Source organism: Oncorhynchus keta, chromosome 31, assembly GCF_023373465.1.
Source record: "Oncorhynchus keta strain PuntledgeMale-10-30-2019 chromosome 31, Oket_V2, whole genome shotgun sequence".
Lineage (NCBI taxonomy): Eukaryota > Metazoa > Chordata > Actinopteri > Salmoniformes > Salmonidae > Oncorhynchus > Oncorhynchus keta.
Window position 1 is genome coordinate 5,172,479 of NC_068451.1, and position 22,071 is coordinate 5,194,549.

The 22,071-nt window shown below is 43.3% G+C and overlaps 1 protein-coding gene across 6 annotated transcripts; it reads right to left on the minus strand.

Moving 5' to 3' along the window:
• Positions 1–1,297: 1,297 nt before the first annotated feature.
• On the minus strand, positions 1,298–22,008 carry LOC118364246 (peroxisomal targeting signal 1 receptor-like). 6 transcript variants are annotated; one of them, XM_035745626.2, is made up of 17 exons: positions 21,798–22,006; positions 20,624–20,740; positions 19,325–19,481; positions 18,237–18,275; positions 17,956–18,076; positions 17,537–17,686; positions 17,299–17,383; positions 16,714–16,804; positions 16,169–16,291; positions 14,712–14,795; positions 11,396–11,515; positions 10,294–10,437; positions 10,057–10,127; positions 6,916–7,128; positions 5,378–5,543; positions 3,315–3,472; positions 1,298–3,035 (listed from the first exon to the last, which is right to left on the minus strand). In XM_035745626.2, exons 3-17 carry the CDS (start codon positions 19,436–19,438, stop codon positions 2,795–2,797), a joined length of 1,920 nt encoding a protein of 639 aa, XP_035601519.1. In that variant the 5' UTR covers positions 19,439–19,481; positions 20,624–20,740; positions 21,798–22,006; the 3' UTR covers positions 1,298–2,794. The 6 variants fall into 6 exon arrangements, with proteins under 6 accessions (XP_035601519.1, XP_035601518.1, XP_035601517.1 ...); XM_035745625.2 differs by having other exon boundaries at positions 21,719–22,006; XM_035745624.2 differs by having other exon boundaries at positions 21,595–22,006.
• Between the last annotated feature and the right edge of the window lie 63 nt (positions 22,009–22,071).

Below are 22,071 nucleotides of genomic sequence, written 5' to 3' on the forward strand. Positions count from 1 at the left end.
TTAAGCCTGGCTGGCAGTCGGCATTCCAATTAATCCCAAAGGTGTTCGATGGGGTTGAGGTCAGGGCTCTGTGCAGGCCAGCTAAGTTATTCCACACTGATCTCAACAAACCATTACTGTATGGACCTCACTTTTTCCACAAGGGCATTGTCATGCTGAAACAGGAAAGGGCCTTCCCCAAACTGTTGTCACAAAGTTGGAAGCACATTGTATGCTGTAGCGTTAAGATTTCCTTTCACTAAGGGGCCTAGCCCAAAACTATGAAAAACAGCCTCAGACCATTGTTCCTCCGACACCAAACTTTACATTGGGCACTTTGCATTGAGGCAAGTAGCTTTTTCCTTGGCATCCATCAAACCCAGATTCGTCCAACTAACTGCCAGAAGGTGAAGCATGATTCATCATTCCAGAGAACGCGTTTCCACTGCTCCAGAGTCCAATGGCGGGGAGTTTTACGCCACTCCAGCCGACGCTTGGCCTTGCACATAGTGATCTTAGGCTTGTGTGTGGCTGCTCAGCCATGGAAACCAATTTCATGAAGCTCCCCGACAAAGTTATTTTGCTGACGTTGCTTCCAGAGGCAGTTTGGAACACGGTAGTGAGTGTTGCAACCAAGGAGAGAAGATTTTTACACAATAGGTGCGCTTCAGCGGTCCCGTTCTGAGCTTGTGTGGTCTACCACCTCCTGGCTGAGACATTGTTGCTCATAGACATTTCCACTTCACAATAACAGCACTTACAGTTGACCGGGGCAGGTCTAGCAGGGCAGAAACTTGACAAACTGACTTGTTGGAAAGGTGGCATCCTATGACAGTGCCAAATTGAATGTCACTGAGCTCTTCAGTAAGGCTATTCTACTACCAATATTTGTATATGGAGATTGCATGGCTGTGTGCGCAAGTTTTTCACCCGTCAGCAACGAGTGTGGCTTAAATAGCCAAATCCAGTAATTTGAAAGGGTGTCCACATACTTTTGTATATACAGTGTATTTGAAAGCCAAATACTTACCTTGTGAATACATATGTGAATGTACATGCACCGCCCAAACCCCCTTGTGCTTACAAGTACTTGTCCACTTGTTGTATGCTACTTACTATTCATAGAAAGAGCTGGATACGTGCAAAACAAAGTAGTCCCTGTAGGAGATACTCTTGGCTGAATTAACAAACTACATTGACCATTTGCTTTTCGTGCTGTAAAAGCAGCCTAATCCTGGGTCATTTTGGTCTGCAACTGGCCAAGGAAAATACAAATATGGGAAATTACCGCCCTTTCAAACATGAAAAGTAGACCTAATCAATGAGTCAGAGCTTTATTGCTGAATATCACATGAATAATCATTACAGTATGGTTAACTATTTTGAAAACAGTACAATAATTATAGTACAGACAATATGGCAAAAAAGCATTATTTTACAATTAAGCTAATTATTTTACAAGGGCATTTGTTTGAAGAAATAAGGGTTGAGGGAGGGAAGAAGTCCAAAGACACCTCTTTCAGTATACCATCCCCTTCACACTGATGTCATCCTCTGTCCAAAGCTGAGTCATTCATTATTGCACACTGTAGCAACAGAAAATGAAAACAAGCGCTTCTTGTCGGACAAATTCAGGTAGGTTCGCTTCCATTGGGTTGCTAATAGTGAATACGACTCTGGTGTGTACAACTCATGTCAGCAGTCTTTCATTTCTCTCAAGTACTTCATTGATTGATATGTCATTGATTGGACTGAGTAGGAGTATATAATTCATTCTCCGATCTCTATAAAATATGGGGGTAGGGGGGGAACTAAAGACACTGTGGCCCTCAAGGACTGGCGTTCAGCACCCCTGCTCCAAAGCCAGATATCTATATTACTGTAATGATCTCTTTTTTAACCTTCAGCAATTGATTTCGGAACCAGTAAGACAGCTTTACAACGTTTGAACTTCTTATTTTCAAGGGGGAATAAAACACGAAAAACAAAGGTCCTCCAAATAAACATGATCCTATCTTCTCTATACATTACAGGAACATTCATCTCAACTTGATATTTTGCTCTACCTTGTCCGTTTTATTCCCTCTGGAAAACATAAGGTGCAAACTTTTCACTAGTATCCAATGGATCATAGGGCTGAATGAAACTAAGGGAGTCAAGTGGCTCCTCAGTTTCAACAGGCATGACGATGCCTCTGATTATGAGGGACACAACAAGAACATCCCTACGCCAGTTGCTGAGGACAGAGGGGAACAAACCAGACATCTGTGAACTAGTCTGGGTGCCAGTCTGTTTCTGCTTTGTGCCAAACATGATAATGAAAAAAGTAAGAAGCAACTGGCAACCAGGTGATGTCAGAGTGATCAGGGGAGGAAATAGTATGTATTCAATACACCTGGTGTACCCTGTGCATTCCCTTGGTTACTGAAAGACACATCAAATGTCCTTCTCACCTCTCCTCCCTTTCGTCCTACTCTCCCCTTGTCACAGTTCATCATCCCTCTCTTCCTGAAAGGATTGGATAGGTATCAGGGTTGGAGTCCGTTCCATTTCAATTCAGGAAGTAAACTGACCCCAACCCTGGTAGTTATAAGATGGCAGAAATGCTACGAAAGGAGCTACTTCCATGTTGTTTATACTTATCCAATCATTTCAAGTTTATATGAAGTGCCTATAGGGTTAATGGGTTGTTTGTGGACAGGACCTCTCTCTCTCTTCCTTTTCTCTCTCTACCTCTCCCAGACACCTCCCTCCCCTAAGTGTGCGCACACACACACTATCAACTCTCCTCCTGCCCCTCTCCCTCCCCACACCTTCATTCCCCCCCCGCCTGACAGAAGTAGGAGAGCAGCGTGTCGAGGTCTCGCCGGTCGGCCGCCACATCTAGCGAGCTCTCTCCCATCATGCTTAAGGCCATGCGCAGGGTGGACCAGATGTTGTCGGACATCATGGTGGCTGCGGTGCTCCCCGGGCCCCGGCTGGCACCGACCTTCTCGCCCTCCCCCGACGCCTGGCGCTGCAGGGACAGGGCTTCCAGGAAGTGCTCCACGGCCTCTCTGTAAACCAGGAAGAGAATAGGGGTCAAATTGAAATTGTCATTCTGGTGCATTCAATAGATTTTTAATAAGGCAAAAATATTTATATTGTGAACAAAGTCAATACATTATATAAAGTCAATTTCTACTCCTGGTATGACCTGAATTTACAACTTAACTTTGACGAACATAAGAAAGTACAGTGTTTTAAGTGGTTTTGATCAAATATTTTTAAAAGAAAGTGTGATTTTTAAAAAACAAAACGGTGCATCTCTGGCCACAAAAGGCTCTCCATCTCACCTGTGGGCTCCTAGGTTGACACAGCTGATTCCCAGGTTGTACCGACTGCGGATGAAGCCTGGCTGCAGTTCAAGCGCCCTCCTATAGGCGGCGACAGCCTCCTCTGAGCGGCTTCCATTGGCCAGCGTGGCGCCCAGTTTATTCCACAGCAGATAGTCCTGAGAGAGAGGGAGACAGAGAGGTCATGAGCTCCTGAATTAGTGTTGGATACATTTGAAGTTTTTCCACATAGACTTATACAGAAAACTACCCTCTGCATTACCTAAACACCAAATTGAAAAATTCTAACTTACAACCTTGATTTTGGACAAAGTGACTTACTGCCAAGAATTATCCAGCAAACTTTCTAGCAAACCAACAATCAGCATAAGAAGCTCCGGAGAAACCTGAAAACACCACCCAACCTGCAACTGAGTGAGTAGATGTTCAGTCTGAAGCTACTTCTAAAGCCAAGAAGTAAAATACATTATAGTAATCTCTAGATATCTTACTATACAGACTCAGGACAGACGTCCCGGCTGCAACGGCATTTGCACACTGTGGTGTGAAATGAAAGGTGCGAAAGCCAACAATGACAGCAGACCATCACAGCTCCCCCCACCCCTGTGCAGAGGCCATCATAAAACAGTACCCCCCCAGAAATTAAACATGAAACAGAAACAGTACAAACAGAAGCTCCTTAAGGACAATCCAGAGACACTATTTGCTGACTTACAAACCGGGGATCATACACCTCTTTTTCCTCACATACTTTGCATGGCACAGTTGCCCTTCTGTTAAGAAAGAGGGTACGAGCAAAGGGTGGAAACTAAGAATAATGGACAATGAAAACCCTGACACTGACAAAGGTTATGTCAACCTGTACAGATCTGGAACAGTATTGGTGCACTATTGTTGCAGGGCAGCCTCAAACTGTTTTCAGCAGGACTTCTACAAGATCAAAGAGAGAGCACAGCATAAGAAGCTCATCCTTGGACCACGTCCCCACCCCATAGACGAGCAGCCCCAAGAGGAGTGTCCCATCCCCTAGACCTGAGAAAACCCAGGTCCCACACTGCTCCTGCATTGATCCGAGGGAGAAATGGACCAAGCTGGAGATAAAGCTGGCACAGCAACACAGAAGCACAAGGAGGTAACTGCTAGCTACATATGACTAGGGATGGGTAGTTTCAGAGAGAAAAAAAGTTTGAATAGGGAAAGAAAGTTAAAAAGGGGAGGGGGGGGGGTTAGACATACCGTTTGAAGAGGAGGAAAGTAATAGACCCTTTTGGAATACCTAAAAATGCATTCCCCGGTCTCCTTCCTTTAAGTATATGACAGTCTATGATTAAAACAATGAGGTATGGTCCACAGATCTAATTGAGTCTGAACAACCCTTTAACTGGAACAGAATATGATACAGAATAATATACTTTATATATATTTGAACTTTTGTTACTTTCTTTGCTTTCAGGCCCACAGGGAAAGGGTGGTACGGAGGGGTCTCTTGAAATCTTAGGGAGGGCTGGCGGGGATTTATCAGGAATGTAAGGGGTGACACGGGATGGATAGGTGGGAGGGGGACTGATAGGCAACTTCGGTTGCTGGATGGGAAGGGGTTAGAAACATGGTTTCTGGGTGGGGAGGGAGGATGTGGGAGGGTGGATGGGGACTGGGTTGGGTTATCTATGTATGCATTTCTGTTATCATTTTTGTACCTGTGACACACCGTCTCAAAATAAATTAAAAAAGGTTGATCACAATATTTTTTACAATGAGATGGACCCAATTGCTTTCAAGTAACCATTTAGCATACAGATCAGAAATGACTTCAAGGAAGCAAGCAAGGAAGGATGCATGTATTCGAACACATTTGAATTTATCAACTTTATGCTGTTTAAATCAAATTAAGCAAATTATAGTCAAGTGTGTTTATTCTCCAAACACACATGAACCATAGATTGTGGATAACCTACTAGTGTACCTGTGGTGTGACAGAGAGGGCTGCTGTGAAGTGGATAACCTGCTAGTGTACCTGTGGTGTGAGAGAGGGCCGCGGTGAAGAGGAGAACCCGATAGCGTACCTGTGGTGTGACGGAGAGGGCTGCGGTGAAACAGTCCACTGCCTTGTCATACTCCCCGCTCAGATTGAAGAGGACTCCCAGGCCACACTGCAGCTGGGGGTCGACGCAGGCGGGTTCAGAGTTCGCCGCACTGAGGAACAGGGACTGCACCTCGGTAAACAAAGATCTGAGAGTGGGGGAGGAATGCACAGAGATGGGAAAAAAGGAGGAGGGAGATGATTTAACAATTGTGATATTTTAAGCCAACAGATAGAATCCATGTTTTCGTGACATACAGTGGGGCAAAAAAGTATTTAGTCAGCCACCAATTGTGCAAGTTCTCCTACTTAAAAAGATGAGAGAGGCCTGCAATTTTCATCATAGGTACACTTCAACTGTGACAGGCAAAATGAGAAAAAAAATCCAGAAAATCACATTGTAGGATTTTTTATGAATTTATTTGCAAATTATGGTGGAAAATAAGTATTTGGTCAATAACAAAAGTTTATCTCAATACTTTGTTATATACCCTTTGTTGGCAATGACAGAGGTCAAACGTTTTCTGTAAGTCTTCACAAGGTTTACACACACTGTTGCTGGTATTTTGGCCCATTCCTCCATGCAGATCTCTTCTAGAGCAGTGACGTTTTGGGGCTGTTGCTGGGCATCACGGACTTTCAACTCCCTCCAAAGATTTTCTATGGGGTTGAGATCTGGAGACTGGCTAGGCCACTCCAGGACCTTGAAATGCTTCTTACGAAGCCACTCCTTCGTTGCCCGGGCGGTGTGTTTGGGATCATTGTCATGCTGAAAGACCCAGCCACGTTTCATCTTCAATGCCCTTGCTGATGGAAGGAGGTTTTCACTCAAAATCTCACAATACATGGCCCCATTCATTCTTTCCTTTACACGGATCAGTTGTCCTGGTCCCTTTGCTTCACAGTAGGTATGGTGTTCTTTGGATGCAACTCAGCATTCTTTGTCCTCCAAACACGATGAGTTGAGTTTTTACCAAAAAGTTATATTTTGGTTTCATCTGACCAAATGACATTCTCCCAATCTTCTTCTGGATCATCCAAATGCTCTCTAGCAAACTTCAGACCGGCCTGGACATGTACTGGCTTAAGCAGAGGGACACGTCTGGCACTGCAGGATTTGAGTCCCTGGCGGCGTAGTGTGTTACTGATGGTAGGCTTTGTTACTTTGGTCCTTGCTTGTTTGTAGGTGACCAAATACTAATTTTCCACCATAATTTGCAAAAAAATATAAAAAATTATTAAAAATCGTACAATGTGATTTTCAGGATTTTTCCCCCTAATTTTGTCTGTCATAGTTGAAGTGTACCTATGATGAAAATTACATGCCTCTCTCATATTTTTAAGTGGGAGAACTTGCACAATTGGTGGCTGACTAAATACTTTTTTGTCCCACTGTAAAACATGAGAAAATACAGAAGAACGTCCTGTAATTCATATTGTGTTATATTGATTAGCAGTTATAAGTATATGCTGAATATACACACACACCACATTTGTACACAATGAAATAGGTCCACTCACTCGGGCAGCAGTGAACCAAATCTCTCCCCCTCTCTGGTCCCTCTGTCCTTCTCTCGCTCCCGTTCACTCTGCTCCAGGACTGGCCGGTATGCGGGGTTGTGCCTCAGCCAATCGCGAAGGGTCTCACAGGCCTGCCTGTGCAACGATTCGTTGGTGAAACTGACAGCCAGAGCCATCAGAGCGGTCAGGTTGTCCTTCTTCAACTCTATGCATCTAACGGCGAGAGAAAAAGAGGGAACAAGAGACAGAGAAAAAAAAAGAGGGAGAGAGAAAGGTGAGTGAACCCGAGAAAATGTTGCGTCACAGGCATCATGTAACTTCGAGGACTTCCTATTTCGCACCCAAGTTCCTGCTTATCACAGCATCTTTGTATTCGAGCCACACATAAAACATGTATTCATAAATGAAATAAGTACATACTTCATGACATACTCTTATTGTCACAAAGGAGCTACGTCCCAAAAGGCACCCAAATTCTCTATATCAGGGGTGTCAAACATACAAGCCAATTCAATGCGGCTCAAGGGTGGTTACATTATTTTATTTTTTTAAAGAAATATATATATATACACACATATATATATACACACACACATGTATATATATATATATACACACACATGTATATATATATATATACACACACATACACACACATACATGCACAGTACCAGTCAAAAATTTGGACACACCTACTCATTGAAGTATTTTTTTTACTATTTTCTGCATTGTAGAATAATAGTGAAGACATCAAAACTATGAAATAAGATATATGGAATCATTTAGTTACCCAAAAAGTATTAAACAAATCAAAATATATATTCCATTTGAACTTCTTCAAAGTAGCCACCCTTTGCCTTGATGACAGCTTTGTGCACACACACACACGCACACACACACACACGCACGCACAGTTGAAGTCGTAAGTATACATACACTTAGGTTGGAGTCATTAAAACTCAATTTTGAACCACTCCACAAATTTCTTGTTGACAAACTATAGTTTTGGCATCTACTTTGTGCATGACACAATACTTTTTTCCCAACAATTGTTTACAGACAGATTAATTATCTTATAAGTCACTGTATCACAATTCCAATGGGTAAGAAGTTTACATACACTAAGTTGACTGTGCCTTCAAACAGCTTGGAAAATTCCAGAAAATTATGTCATCGCTTTAGAAGCTTCTGATAGGCTAATTTACATAATTTGAGTCAATTGGAGATGTACCTGTGGATGTATTTCAAGGCCTACCTTCAAACTCAGTGCCTCTTTGCTTGACATCATGGGAAAATCAAAAGAAATCAGCCAAGATCTCAGAACTTTTAGACCTCCACAAGTCTGGTTCATCATTGGGAGCAATTTCCAAACACCTGAAGGTACCACGTTCATTTGTACAAACAATAGTACGCAAGTATAAACACACTGGGACCACGCAGCCGTCATACCGTTCAGGAAGGATACGCGTTCTGTCTCCTAGAGATGAACGTACTTTGGTGCGAAAAGTGCAAATCAATCCCAGAACAACAGCAAAGGACCCTGTGAAGATGCTGGAGGAAACAGGTACAAAAGCATCTATATCCACATTAAAAAGAGTCCTTTTTCGACATAACCTGAAAGGCCGCTCAGCAAGGAAGAAGCCACTGCTCCAAAACCACCATAAAAAAGCCAGATTACGGTTTGCAACTGCACATGGGGACAAAGATCGTACTTTTTGGAGAAATGTCCTCTGGTCTGATGAATCAAAAATAGAACTGTTTGGCCATAATGGCCATCGTTATGTTTGGAGGAAAAAGGGGGAGGCTTGCAAGCCAAAGAACTCCATCCCAACCGTGAAGCACGGGGTGGCAGCATCATGTTGTGGGGGTGCTTTGCTGCAGGAGGGACTGGTGCACTTCACAAAATATATGGCATCATGAAGAAGGAAAATGATGTGGATATATTGAAGCAGCATCTCAAGACATCAGTCAGGAAGTTTAAGCTTGGTCGCAAATGGGTCTTCCAAGTGGACAATGACCCCAAGCATACTTCTAAAGTTGTGGCAAAATGGCTTAAGGACAACAAAGTAAAGGTATTAGAGTGGCCATCACAAAGCCCTGCCCTCAGTCGAATAGAACATTTGTGGGCAGAACTGAAAAAGCGTGTGCGAGCAAGGAGGCCTACAAACCTGACTCAATTACGTCAGGAGGAATGGGCCAAAATTCACCCAACTTATTGTGGGAAGCTTGTGGAAGGCTACCTGAAACATTTGACCCAAGTTAAAAACTATTTAAAGGCAATGCTACAAAATACTAATTGAGTGTATGTAAACTTCTGACCTACTGGGAATGTGATGAAAGAAATAAAATCTGAAATAAATCACTCTGTCTACTATTATTCTGACATCTCACACTTAAAATAAAGTGGTGATCCTAACTGACCTAAGACGGGGAATTTTTACTAAGATTAAATGTCCGCAATTGTGAAAAACTGAGTTTAAATAAATTTGTCTAAGGTGTATGTAAACTTCCGACTTCAACTGCACATATACTTTAAAATGACCCAAACCAAATCGAAATGGTGTAGAAATTATACAGAACAAAAATAAAAATGCAACATGTAAAGTGTTGGTCCCATGTTTCATTTTATACTTTAACTTTTGTACATATTAGCAATTACATTGATACTTGAGTATATTTAAAACCAAATACTTTTCCTCGAGTAGAATTTTACTGGGGGACTCAATTTTACTTGTACTTTTCTATTAAGGTATCTTTACTTTTACTCAAGTATGACAATTGGGTACTTTTTCCACTACTGATCATTACACAGGTGCATGTGCTGGGGACAATAAAAGGCCACTCTAAAACGTGCAGTTTTGTCACACAACACCACAGATGTCTCAAGTTGAGGGAGCATGCAATTGGCATACTGACTGCAGGAATGTCCACCAGAGCTTTTGCCAGAGAATTTAATGTTAATTTCTCAACCATGAGCTGCCTCCAATGTTGTTTTAGAGAATTTGGCAGTATGTCCAACCTGCCTCACAACCGCAGATCTGGCCAGAGCCCTATGAGTGCCCTATATAGGGAATAGGGTGCCACTTGGGACACACTAGGGACTTCTCTCCAGTCAGTGATGCTGCTATTCCAACTCTTTACCTGCGGAGGGCACTGATGGCTGCAAACTCTTGTTCATTCTCTGCCTGACAGGTTCCCAGATATTGCCATGCCTAAAAAAAAGAAGCAGGAAAAAGTGTGAGAGTGCTTAGTTCTCTTTACCCACCTAATGCTAACAGGGTAGGAAAGAACCCCCTTAGTCGCCAGCGCTTGTTAGCCAGAAATAATTTCACCTTGAGATATTATTAAATCAGAATGAATAATTACTGAGTGTCTTACCAGCTGGTTGTCTGGTTCTCTCTGTACGGCACTCTCAAACAGACGCACGGCCCCAGGGATGTCCCCTGCCTCCATCCTCTTCACCCCTTCAGCAAGGGGGTCCTGGTGGGACAGGTACGGGTTGTCCTCCTCAAACTGGTACCCCTGGTACCCCCAAACAAGATAAGGCAGTTTTTATTTAGCCTGGACAGGTAGGCATGCTGAACATATTCATTGTGATCTAGAAGGCTAAACATATCCTTAACTAAAAACAAACCCTTATTTTAACCAGGTAAGTTGGCGGAGAACGCATTCTCATTTACAGCAACAACCTGGGGAAGTGTTAGAGGGGAGAGGAGGGGATGAATGAGCCAGTTGGAAGCTGGGGTTGATTAGGTGGCCATGGACACCGGGGTTAACATAACTACTCTTTATTAAAAAATGTATTTTTTACACCTTTTTCGTGGTATCCAATTGGTAGTTACAGTCTTGTCTCATCGCTGCAACTCCCGTACGGACTCGGGAGAAGCGAAGGTCGAGAGCCGTGCGTCCTCAAAAACACAACCCAACCATGCCGAACTGCTTCTTGACACAATGCCCACTTCACCCGGAAGCCAGCCGCACCAATGTGTCAGAGGAAATACCGTACACCTGGCGACCGTGTCAGCGTGCACTGCGCCCAGCCCACAACAGGAGTTGCTAGTGCGCGATGGGACAAGGACATCCCTGCTGGCCAAACCCTCCCCCAACCCATACGACACTAGGCCAATTGTGTGCAGCCCCATGGGTCTCCCGGTCGCGGCCGGCTGCGACAGAGCCTGGACTCAAACCCAGAATCTCTATTCGCACAGCTATCACTGCGATACAGTGCCTTAGACCAATGTGCCACTCTGGAGGCCAACATCCCTACTCTTATGATAAGTGCCATGGTATCTTTAATGACCATAGAGAGTCAGGGTACCTGTTTAATGTCCCATCCAAAAGACCGCATCACACACTGGGCAATGTCCCCAATCACTGACCTGGGGCATTGGGATATTTTTTTTTAGACCAGAGTAAAGAGTGCCTCCTACTGGCCCTCCAACACCACTTCCACAGGTGGATAGGAAGCTATGTCAAGTACCTTGTCATAGGAGCTACTGAGCATCTGGTCAGAATCGGAGAGCCAGGGGTGACTTTCTGCGTCTCTCTTGGCCATCTCCTCCCACTCCTGCTGCAGCTTCTCCCAGAAGTCCACGTCGCTCTGATACAGAGGAACAATCACAATGTCAAAGTCAGGGGTCAAATGATGGGGGTGCTGGGCATAATCATCATACCAGTTGCTGTGGGAATCCCCCTAACATTAACATTGGTCCCAAACCACTATTTTTAGGGGATGCCCAAGGACCAATGTGAACTTTGATAAAGGTTCTAAAAACAGTGTACTTTAAGCCAATGATACAGTAATTGTATTTATTATTTCATTATTTATTTCACCTTTATTTAACCAGGTAGGCTAGTTGAGAACAAGTTATCATTTGCAACTGCGACCTGGCCAAGATAAAGCAAAGCAGTGTGACACAGACAACAACACAGAGTTACACATGGAGTAAACAATAAACTAGCCAACAACACAAAAAACAAGTCAATGACACAGAAAAAAGAAAGTCTATATACAGTGTGTGCAAAGGGCATGAGGAGACCATAGGAGCGAATAATTACAATTAAATAGTAAGTAAATAAAATAAAAACAGTATGGGGATGAGGTAGGTAGATTGGGTGGGCTATTTACAGATGGACTATGTACAGCTGCAGCGATCGGTTAGCTGCTCAGATAGTTGATGTTTAAAGTTGGTGAGGGAAATAAAAGTATTCAACTTCAGCGATTTTTGCAATTCGTTCTAGGCACTGGCAGCAGAGAACTGGAAGGAAAGGCGGCCAAATGAGGTGTTGGCTTTGGGGATGATCAGTGAGATATACCTGCTGGAACGTGTGCTATGGGTGGGTGTTGTTATCGTGACCAGTGAACTGAGATAAGGCGGAGCTTTACCTAGCATAGACTTATAGATGACCTGGAGCCAGTGGGTCTGGTGACGAATATGTAGCGAGGACCAACCGGCTCGAGCATACAGGTCGCAGTGGTGGGTGGTATAAGGTGATTTGGTAACAAAACGGATGGCACTGTGATAGACTGCATCCAGTTTGCTGACTAGAGTGATGGAAGCTATTTTGTAGATGACATCGCCGAAGTCGAGGATCGGTAGGATAGTCAGTTTTACTAGGGTACGTTTGGCGGCGTGAGTGAAGGAGGCTTTGTTGTGAAATAGAAAGCAGATTCTACATTTTATTTTGGATTGGAGATGTTTAATATGAGTCTGGAAGGAGTGTTTACAGTCTAGCCAGACACCTAGGTATTTATAGTTGTCCACATATTCTAGGTCGGAACCGTCCAGGGTGGTGATGCTAGTCAGGCGGGCGGGTGTGGGCAGCAAATAGTTGAAAAGCATGCATTTGGTTTTACTAGCGTTTAAGAGCAGTTGGAGGCCACGGAAGGAGTGTTGTATGGCATTGAAGCCCGTTTGGAGGTTAATTAGCACAGTGTCCAAGGAAGGGACAGAAGTATACAGAATGGTGTCGTCTGCGTAGAGGTGGATCAGGGAATGCAGTAATTAGAAAAACCAAGGCTATTGAGTCTGCCGATAAGAATATGGTGATTGACAGAGTCGAAAGCCTAGGCCAGGTCGATGAAGACGGCTGCACAGTACTGTCTTTTATCGATGGCGGTTATGATATCGTTCAGTACCTTGAGCGTGGCTGAGGTGCACCCGTGACCGGCTCGGAAGCCGGATTGCACAGCGGAGAAGGTACGGTGGGATTTGAAATGGTCAGTGATATGTTTATTAACTTGGATTTCGAATAATTAGATAGGCAGGGCAGGATGGATATAGGTCTGAAACAGTTTGGGTCTAGGGTGTCACCCCCTTTGAAGAGGGGGATGACCGCGGCAGCTTTCCAATCTTTAGGGATCTAGGAAGATACGAAAGAAAGTTTGAACAGTTTCAGAAAGAGAGAGTCCAGATTGTCTAGCCCAGCTGATTTGTACGGGTCCAGGTTTTGCAGCTCTTTCAGAACATCTGCTGTCTGGATTTGGGTGAAGGAGAAGCTGGGGAGGCTTGGGCGAGTAGCTGCGGGGGAGGCGATGCTGCTGGCCGGGGTTGGAGTAGCCAGAAATCGATAATCATGGATTTATCAGTGGAGACCGTGTTACCTAGCCTCAGTGCAGTGGGCAGCTGGGAGGAGGTGCTCTTGTTCTCCATGGACTTTAGTGTCCCACCACTTTTTGGAGTTAGAGCTACAGGATGCGAATTTCTGCTTGAAAAAGCTAGCCTTTGCTTTCCTGACTGACTGCGTGTATTGGTTCCTGACTTCCCTGAACAGTTGCATATCTTGGGGACTATTTGATGCTATTGCAGTCCGCCACAGGATGTTTTTGTGCTGGTCAAGGGCAGTCAGGTTTGAAGTGAACTAAGGGCTATATCAGTTCTTAGTTCTGCATTTTTTGAATGGGGCATGCTTATCTAAGATGGTGACAAAATTACTTTTAAAGAATTACCTGATGTGTGAAGTGAAATTGTGCAATGGCATTATTAGTGCAATATAGTACATGGAAAGAGCTTAATATATACTGAACAAAAATATAAACGCAACATATAGTGTTGGTTCCATGTTTCATGAGCTGCAATAAAAGATCCCAGAAACGTTCCATAAAAAGCTTATTTCTTTCAAACGTTGTGCAAAAATGTGTTTACATCCCTGTTAGTAGGCATGTCTCCCTCCTTTGCCAAGAAAATCCATCCACATGATAGGTGTGACTTATCAAGAAGCTGATTAAACAGCACGATCATTACACAGGTGCACCTTGTGCTGGGGACAATAAAAGGCCACTCTAAAATGTGCAGTTGTGTCACACAATACAACAGATGTCTCAAGTTGAGGGAGTGTGCAATTGGCATGCTGACTGCAGGAATGTCCACCAGAGCTGTTGCCAGATAATTGAATGTTCATTTCTCTACCATAAGCCTTCTCTAACGTAATTTTAGAGAATTTGGCAGTGCGTCCAACCGGCCTCACAACCGTAGACCATGTGTACCCACGCCAGACTAGGACCTCCACATTCGGCTTCTTCACCTGCAGGATCGTCTGAGGGGGTGCTTTGGAGTATTTCTGTTTGTAACAGAAGCCCTTTTGTGGGGAAAAACTTGTTTTTATTGGCTGGGTCTGGCTCCTAAGAGGGTGGGCCTATGCCCTCCCAGGCCCACCCATAGCTGCACCCTTGCCCAGTTATGTGAATATTAGGCCATGGGCTGGACTTATTATTGATAGATACAATTTGGAAGATGTTTAAAAATACTTATGGTCATTACTCTGTTATCTTTCCTATTGTATCGTATCTCTCTTACCTCCACAGCAGCTTTAGCTTCCTGGAAATCTGGACCTGCTGTGGCGAACTCATCTACCCATGATTCCGCTGACTCCACTGAGACCTGAACAGGAAGGAAGAGGTAGCAATGGTAGATGTGGACACCAAGTTGTCCATAACTCTTTAACAACATTTAAAGTGGGATGTTGATGTTGTGACAGTAAAGGAGAAGCAGAACAAGATGGGGAAGAGGGCTGAAAGAGGAAGACAAGATAAAGGAATGGGAAGAAGCAAAACAAATCAGAAAACCACACCCATTCTCCCACTCCCTTTCTCCCCTACAATCTATACACCACTAGTGCAGGTCGTCTTTACTACTTTTCTATAAGTAATTGCTTTAATCTAAATGCAAGTTTAAATCAGCAAAAACAATGCATCGTCCTTGGGTTTATACAAAGTGCTAAGAAACTACGGGAAAACCTACATGGGGCACAACATTCTGCCACTAAAAACAGCCATCAAACTACCGTAAAAAAAGCCTGATGAAAAATATCATCAGCTCAACGCAACTTTCTTGACAGAAAGCCGGTTGCGGAGCCACTGGGCAGTGTTACCATGGCGTCAGGGGTCCTACCTGCCTGACGACAGAAGCCCATTGATGTGCCTGTTTAGCCTTAGCTTTGGCAAGCTTCTGATCCCACTCTTGGGTTGTCAAGGGTAAAGTCCCTCCCCCAGTCTCCTCCAGGAACTATGGCAACCAGGGAGCGGAGAACGGGGGGAGGCATGATTGTTTTGTCGCAGGTGTGAGGCATTGGGGGTGGATTTTTGTTTTGGGAGGGGTGAGGATGGAGGAGTTTTCATTTGGTACAAATGAAGTGGGGGTTGTTAATCGAAGGAGGGGAAAGCCAAGAGTTCACAGCAGGGTCAAAGGGGGAAAAGTAGATGTCACAGTTAATGAGAACTCCTATGACTACATACTCAAGGGTAAACACCAGGGCTGGGGTCTTATTCAGGAAGTGACTTGGAATTCAATTCCTGATGAAAACAATACAAAAATGACTATTATTATTTTTCAATCCCCTACCTTAATTGAGAAATAATTTGCCCCAACCCTGTTAACATACGACTTCACTTCACAAGGGGAACTGGAAGTCTGATTCAAGACTGGAACAGCTAAGAGGATTTTCATTGGCAGAAGTCGGCATATAGAAATTGCATGTATAGAAAGGACAATGCTCTCTTTTCCACAATAATTTATTTCTACATTTACCTTTTCCAAATTATACATTGTACAGCCTACTGCAAGGCTCACATACAGAAAAGTTCATGGCCATAACTTGGTTATGTAGTTAGTAACAGTTGCAGGGGTCTGCACCAAATACTGGGACGTGGGGGGGGTCATGAGGCACAAAATTACGAAGTTTGAGCCAAGATGGCTCCCTGTAGGTTGACAGTTTCACCCTTCCCCTTGTGTCTTCAATGGAAGTTGGCTCCTACCTGGTTGAGGTTGGAGGCCCAGTTCTGAGCCTCCTTGGCCTGAGCTCTATCTGTGTGCTGTTTGCCTGCTCTGTCCTCCACTGTGACACTGCCCTCGCCAATCTGCCTAATGAACCGCAGGAACTACAGTGCAACACAACAACAACAACATAACAATGACACAATATACATTATGGCTATGGCTAATGGCGTATGGACCTAGACTGGTCATTAAATCAGTTTGTGCTTTAGCCAAATCCCAAATAATGACAGGGGAGTTGGATACCACACAAACAGTTCTGAAGACCAGGTTGTAAAGAGTCACTATGCTACTACGGTCCATTACTGCAAAATGCTTTCCCCTGAAACATTTTGATGTCTAATTGACTACAAAGAAGTGTGTGTGAACACTTCAAAAGAAATGGCTACAACTACAATGATCCTGTTATTACAAAGCTACATTACTTTGATGGACAAAGAATGGGGAAAGGGTATGGGGATAGATATGTAGAAAAAAACAGTATGAAACACACGCGACATGGAAACACAAACACACACACACACACCTCAGTGTTCTGTAACTTGGGGTCATTGACCTTTGCGACCAGCTCATTGGCTGTTTGCTTCAGTTCGTCTCCTGGTAGGTACTCTTTCGTCCTATTGGATTGACAAACATTAACATCAAAGGGTTCATTTAAACAGCTAACTGAGTCTAACAGTGATCCTTTTAAAGAACAAGTGGGTTAAAGAGACAATGTACATTTTACATAATCACTCTGTATCCTTGTAAATATATTGTAATTGAAATGCATTGTCTCTTTTCAAAAAATAATTTCCAACAAGGATGGAATCAAAAGACGCTTTTGAATACCTAATTAAATGACTGCTACTTATTGGGTCAACGCATTACACACACAAACTAAAAGACTGCTTGCGGGATTAACTGGTTTTCTTTTTTTTTTTCTTGACTTACAGCTATGTTATGGCCAAAGTCTTCATAAAGTGAACACAATAACAGAGTTCTGAGAGGACGACATCAAAGATTTTAAGACACACTTAACGGCTCAACATCACAATCTTCTCTGGAACGTTCTCAAAAGTTCACTGTATCCATCTACGTGTCCCTTGCTCTCCTGTTTTTCCATTATTACCATTCTTGCTCCCTCTCCCCCAGGTCTCCGAGCCATAGCTTCTCCTCTGACTGCTCCAGATACTCCTCTGCCCAACGCCCGGGATCTGAGAGAGAGAGAGAGAAGAGAGAAAGAGGGGAGAAAGGGAAAGAGAGTAAGATACCGATTATTTCTCTACCTGCTAGAAGTCGTGGCCACAAAGTACATTCAAACAAATGGTTGGCAATTGTGCCTACCATTGACACTCAAAAAGATGTACCTGTGCCATCGGTGATGAACTCTCTGGTCCAATCAGCGTCAGCCGGGTCTCCAAGTCCCGCCTGCCCTGAAGAGGCGGTGGCGGCATCCGCTCCCGACAGAAACTCAGACGTCCAATCACCAGACAGGGCCAACGCGGCCACACCCGGAGCTACGGACAGGACAGGAGGGAAAGGGTGTCGTTTTCTTCACACATTTGTAAAAGAAAGTGTGTTTTTCAGTGCAAGTACTTGGATGGAAGGTACAGGATAACGTAATAAAAAGGTGTCTTGGAGTGTCAACACATGTTCTAAAGCCTGCGGGTTAACAATATGAAAGTGCTGCGGGGCAGCTGGGCAGGCACACCGCAAATCTATAATGGTGTTGTTTCTGCTGCGTTGGAGAGTATAATATGGTATTCTATTACTGCTGTGTGTGTACCTCTCTGTGGAGCCTGTCTGTAGCTCTGCTGATCGATCTGCTGCATTTCCTCCAGTAACTGGCCCATGTCAAAGCTGTGAGGGGGCCGTGGAGGCGCCTGCTGCATGAACTCATTCACCAACTGAAGGACACACATGCAGAACATCAAACGCAAGCCTATTTCAATGACGATTAACAAACCTCCCGTGAACTAAACGCGTTTTCATATTCGTTTTTTAGAATATGCAGACAAAGCACAACAGTTTGAATCAATAGGAATGGGAAGGTAATATGAGACTGACCTCTTCTTCTGTTGCAATTTCAATGGGTGTAGGGGGAATCTAGGAGAAAAAGAGGGATGAAAGTGATACCATGAGATATATTTGTGAAAGCTATAGTACAACTAAGTTGTATGGTCCAAACAAACTATGATGAATGAACTTGTTCAAGTATGGGTATAGATGGTTCCAGGGCTCGAACGTGCGACAAAGTTTGTGCGCGAGACCAGGAGTTTTATTTTGGGAGCTCTACGCGACTAGGAAAGAAATCTCCAAGATAATAGTTGTGGCAATAAGGTGTCGCTGTACTGTTGTTTCAGAGTGGCCAAGAGGGAAAAAAAGAGAGTGCAGATTCAATCATGTCACGGTTGCTCCATTATGACAGCTTGTTCATAGCCCAACCAAGTCAAAAGATCTGACCCATATTACAGGCACAACATTTTTATCTTCCTGTAGCGAATCGCCGGGACCACATTTTACATTCATAAACCATGTTGTGAGCCGTTCGAAAACTACTCGTGTGTCGTTAACCATTTGTTTACACTTTTTTTCATTCATGTTACCTCATTGGCTAGCTAGCTAACAAACTGGTAACTTCACCAATATATCCAAATATTTGGGGGCACAGAAAGAAAGGAAAAAGTATGGCTTCTTCAGGAGATCAATGATCATAGAAATCACAAACCTGACGTTTTTAAAGAGAAAGTGTACAATTTTAAATGTAAAGCATCTCAACATGTAAATAGTGCTTTTTCACAATGTAGAAGCCTAATAATCCGCAAATGACTTGGTAATTTAATTTGAACTTTTATAATAAACAATGTATTTTACTGTGTTACATATTACTTTATAGGGCACAACATGTGCTTAAAGTAGACAGAATTCATATGGACTTTTCTCAATTATTTTTTCATGGTGCTCATAAATTTCATGTCAACTTTTTTTAAAAATTGGGAGCACCAATTTAAAAACTGGATGGGTCCCACTGTTGACCAGGAAAAATAACTATCAATGCAACATGGCCAATAACAAACTAAGAATATAAAAAACAGAACATAGATTACTGTGCATATTCATATTCTTTATTCTAATTTCTACCGGTGACTACTCACAGTTGGCGTTGACCTGTGCCTCCAAGCACCTCCCTCCTGGGTCATGTGACCCGTCAACTTCATGAGGGGATTGGCTCCCCCGCACTCCCCCTCCACCAGCTCCTGCATCGCCATGGCAACACCGGGCAGCAGTGTATCCAATCAGACCACCTTAGAGCTGAAGAGAGGAAGAAGTGAATAAAAACATTGGACTTATCGATTAGACGATGGATGGAATTATTTGTACATTTCAAACATTTAAAATCTAATTAACTCAGTTTGATAATATCACATTCAGGATCCTGCCTGGGTGCCAGACTCTTTCTGCATTCATTGAGGGCCTAACAAGACAACAAATGTGAGCTATTAAGCAGAGATAGACCGGCACCAACACATTTCATGGTCCCATGCAAGACAGCTCAGGATAAACCATTTGAATACAAAGACGGTGTACCAGTATCAAGAAAAACATAAGAAAAAAATGTGGATGTCCGCTCACTGTTGGGAAGTCATTTACCTTCCTACTACAGCTAGGCTATCCTTTTCTCCAGCTCCTGTGCTGTGTTTGGGTGGGCGTCATCACTCTCTTTTCAACCTTTTACATCAATCAAAGCAACACGGGAGAGCTGTTTGAGAGATATGTAGATCTATTTGAGGATGAGAGGGCTAGCCAGGCCAAAATGAAATCTCATCCCGAGTACCCAATGTCTCATAGTCCTCTCCTAATCTAACATGCTCTATCGGTTGGCTTTTAACACACACACACACACACACACACACACACACACACACACACACACACACACACACACACACACACACACACACACACACACACACACACACACACACACACACACACGGCTCCACAACAGGACCGAGTGAGAATAGGCTAGAGCTTCACTTTCCCTCTTCCGACTGGCTTTCAGTCATTAACTCACTCTTTAAATACACACCTGGCCCTTTAAGTGAATGAAAACATTCAAGGGTGACAACCAACAGTCAAAGAAACTCCCTCTACTGCAAAGCTGTAGTAATATTCCCCGATCCACAGTCCTCTCCCTCACAACAGTGTGTCAATGAAATCAAATGTCGGAAAGCGAGACGAACCTGCTGTTCACATAGCAGACCTACTATCTAGGCCAACAACAGACGTGCACAGATAGTGGCCTACTCAACTTCACTAAACCTCTCAGACAATAATGACCATTTCTATAATGCAGTCAGCCCTGGAGCTGAGAAGTTAAGACATGCCCATTTCCACCATCTTACTACAATACAAAAAGTAACAGCACCACACACAACTGCAAGTAATCTTACCTAAAATAAGGGGAGACAACACTGTACCCAGTCCACAGGTGGTCCAGTAGCTATACTAGGGTTTAGATTTAAGGATTTTTTTCCGCTGACCCAAACAGATGCTGTACGATTAGGGCCCTGTTAAGAGGATTATAGACAGATATTAATAAACACTGTCTGTCTGTCTCTCACACACACACACACACACACACACACACACACACACACACACACACACACACACTGCAATACAGTGGATAGAAGAGACAGTCTTAATGAATATGCATGGTCCCAAAACGAGTGAATGTGTCTGGGTTTAATTCAGTTAGTAGGTATTCCTAGTGAGGTGTCATACTTTGCACTGTATGACAGCATGCTGTAGCTATATTGGCTCTACAGAAAAATATAGGTTGGCTTCTCAAGTTAAGACTGACAGCATGAAAATGTTATTTAGGTATGATGCTTTCTCAAGTTGAAAACACAAGGTTAGTATTGCAATGCTTTTACCTGAAAACCACCAGTTGAGAATGCAAAGAGCACCATAAAACTAACCATTGCCATCATATAGGCAGTAGGTACTATATACTATACTAACTAGCTACTACTATACTGCTCACATCCTACAACATGTCAATAGTTCATGCACAGAAGTTAAGGGTGAGTCACGTCCTAGACAATTTTAGATTTATATGGTCACATTACATAAATTAATGTCCTCCCAATTAGCACTTAAACATTGACTTTACACAATATATGTACTGTATGCTAACTAGCTAGCTAGCTAACGTATCTAATGTGTAGTGGCTGTAGCTAGCTAATTATGGTTAGTTAGAGAGCGTTGAGCTTGCAAAAATATTCAGTAAAAGATTGAAAGCGAACTAGATACGTGGTTACCTGTTTGCCACAATACATGTTGATGACCAAATGCTAGCAAGTTAGCTACAAAAATGTGACAGACCATTATTCGATTGATAGCATAATGTTCTACTCACCACCACCTACTACTACTGACTGTAGACCTTCCTACTATCCTCTTAATTGTCTGCTTACAAGATAATAAATCGCTAGCAATTCAAGAATCCAGCGAAGCTACTGAGTGCGAAAGTAAATCTTTACCCGTGTTTATTAACGCGTGTCTCTTTATTTACGTCCTGCTCTTTCCCCCATGACCCACAAAAAACCCACACAGACGCACAGTTAATCCTGCAAGTCGTATTCTCAAACAGCATCGACGTAGAAGTTGAATGACAGACAATACGGAATGTGCACAGAACGAGTTTATGCGTGTGTAAACGCTGCACATCGATGTTGCCATTTATGCCTACGAATATTGTAACATTCTAAAAATGTTCGATGAAATTGCAATCTCTGGCTCCATTTGGTGAAACAATGTAACAATGACCTTGATTGACAGTGGGTGAAGAACGCAAAGGGACAGCAAAGTTGGCCTATTTCATTGCGCAAGGTAT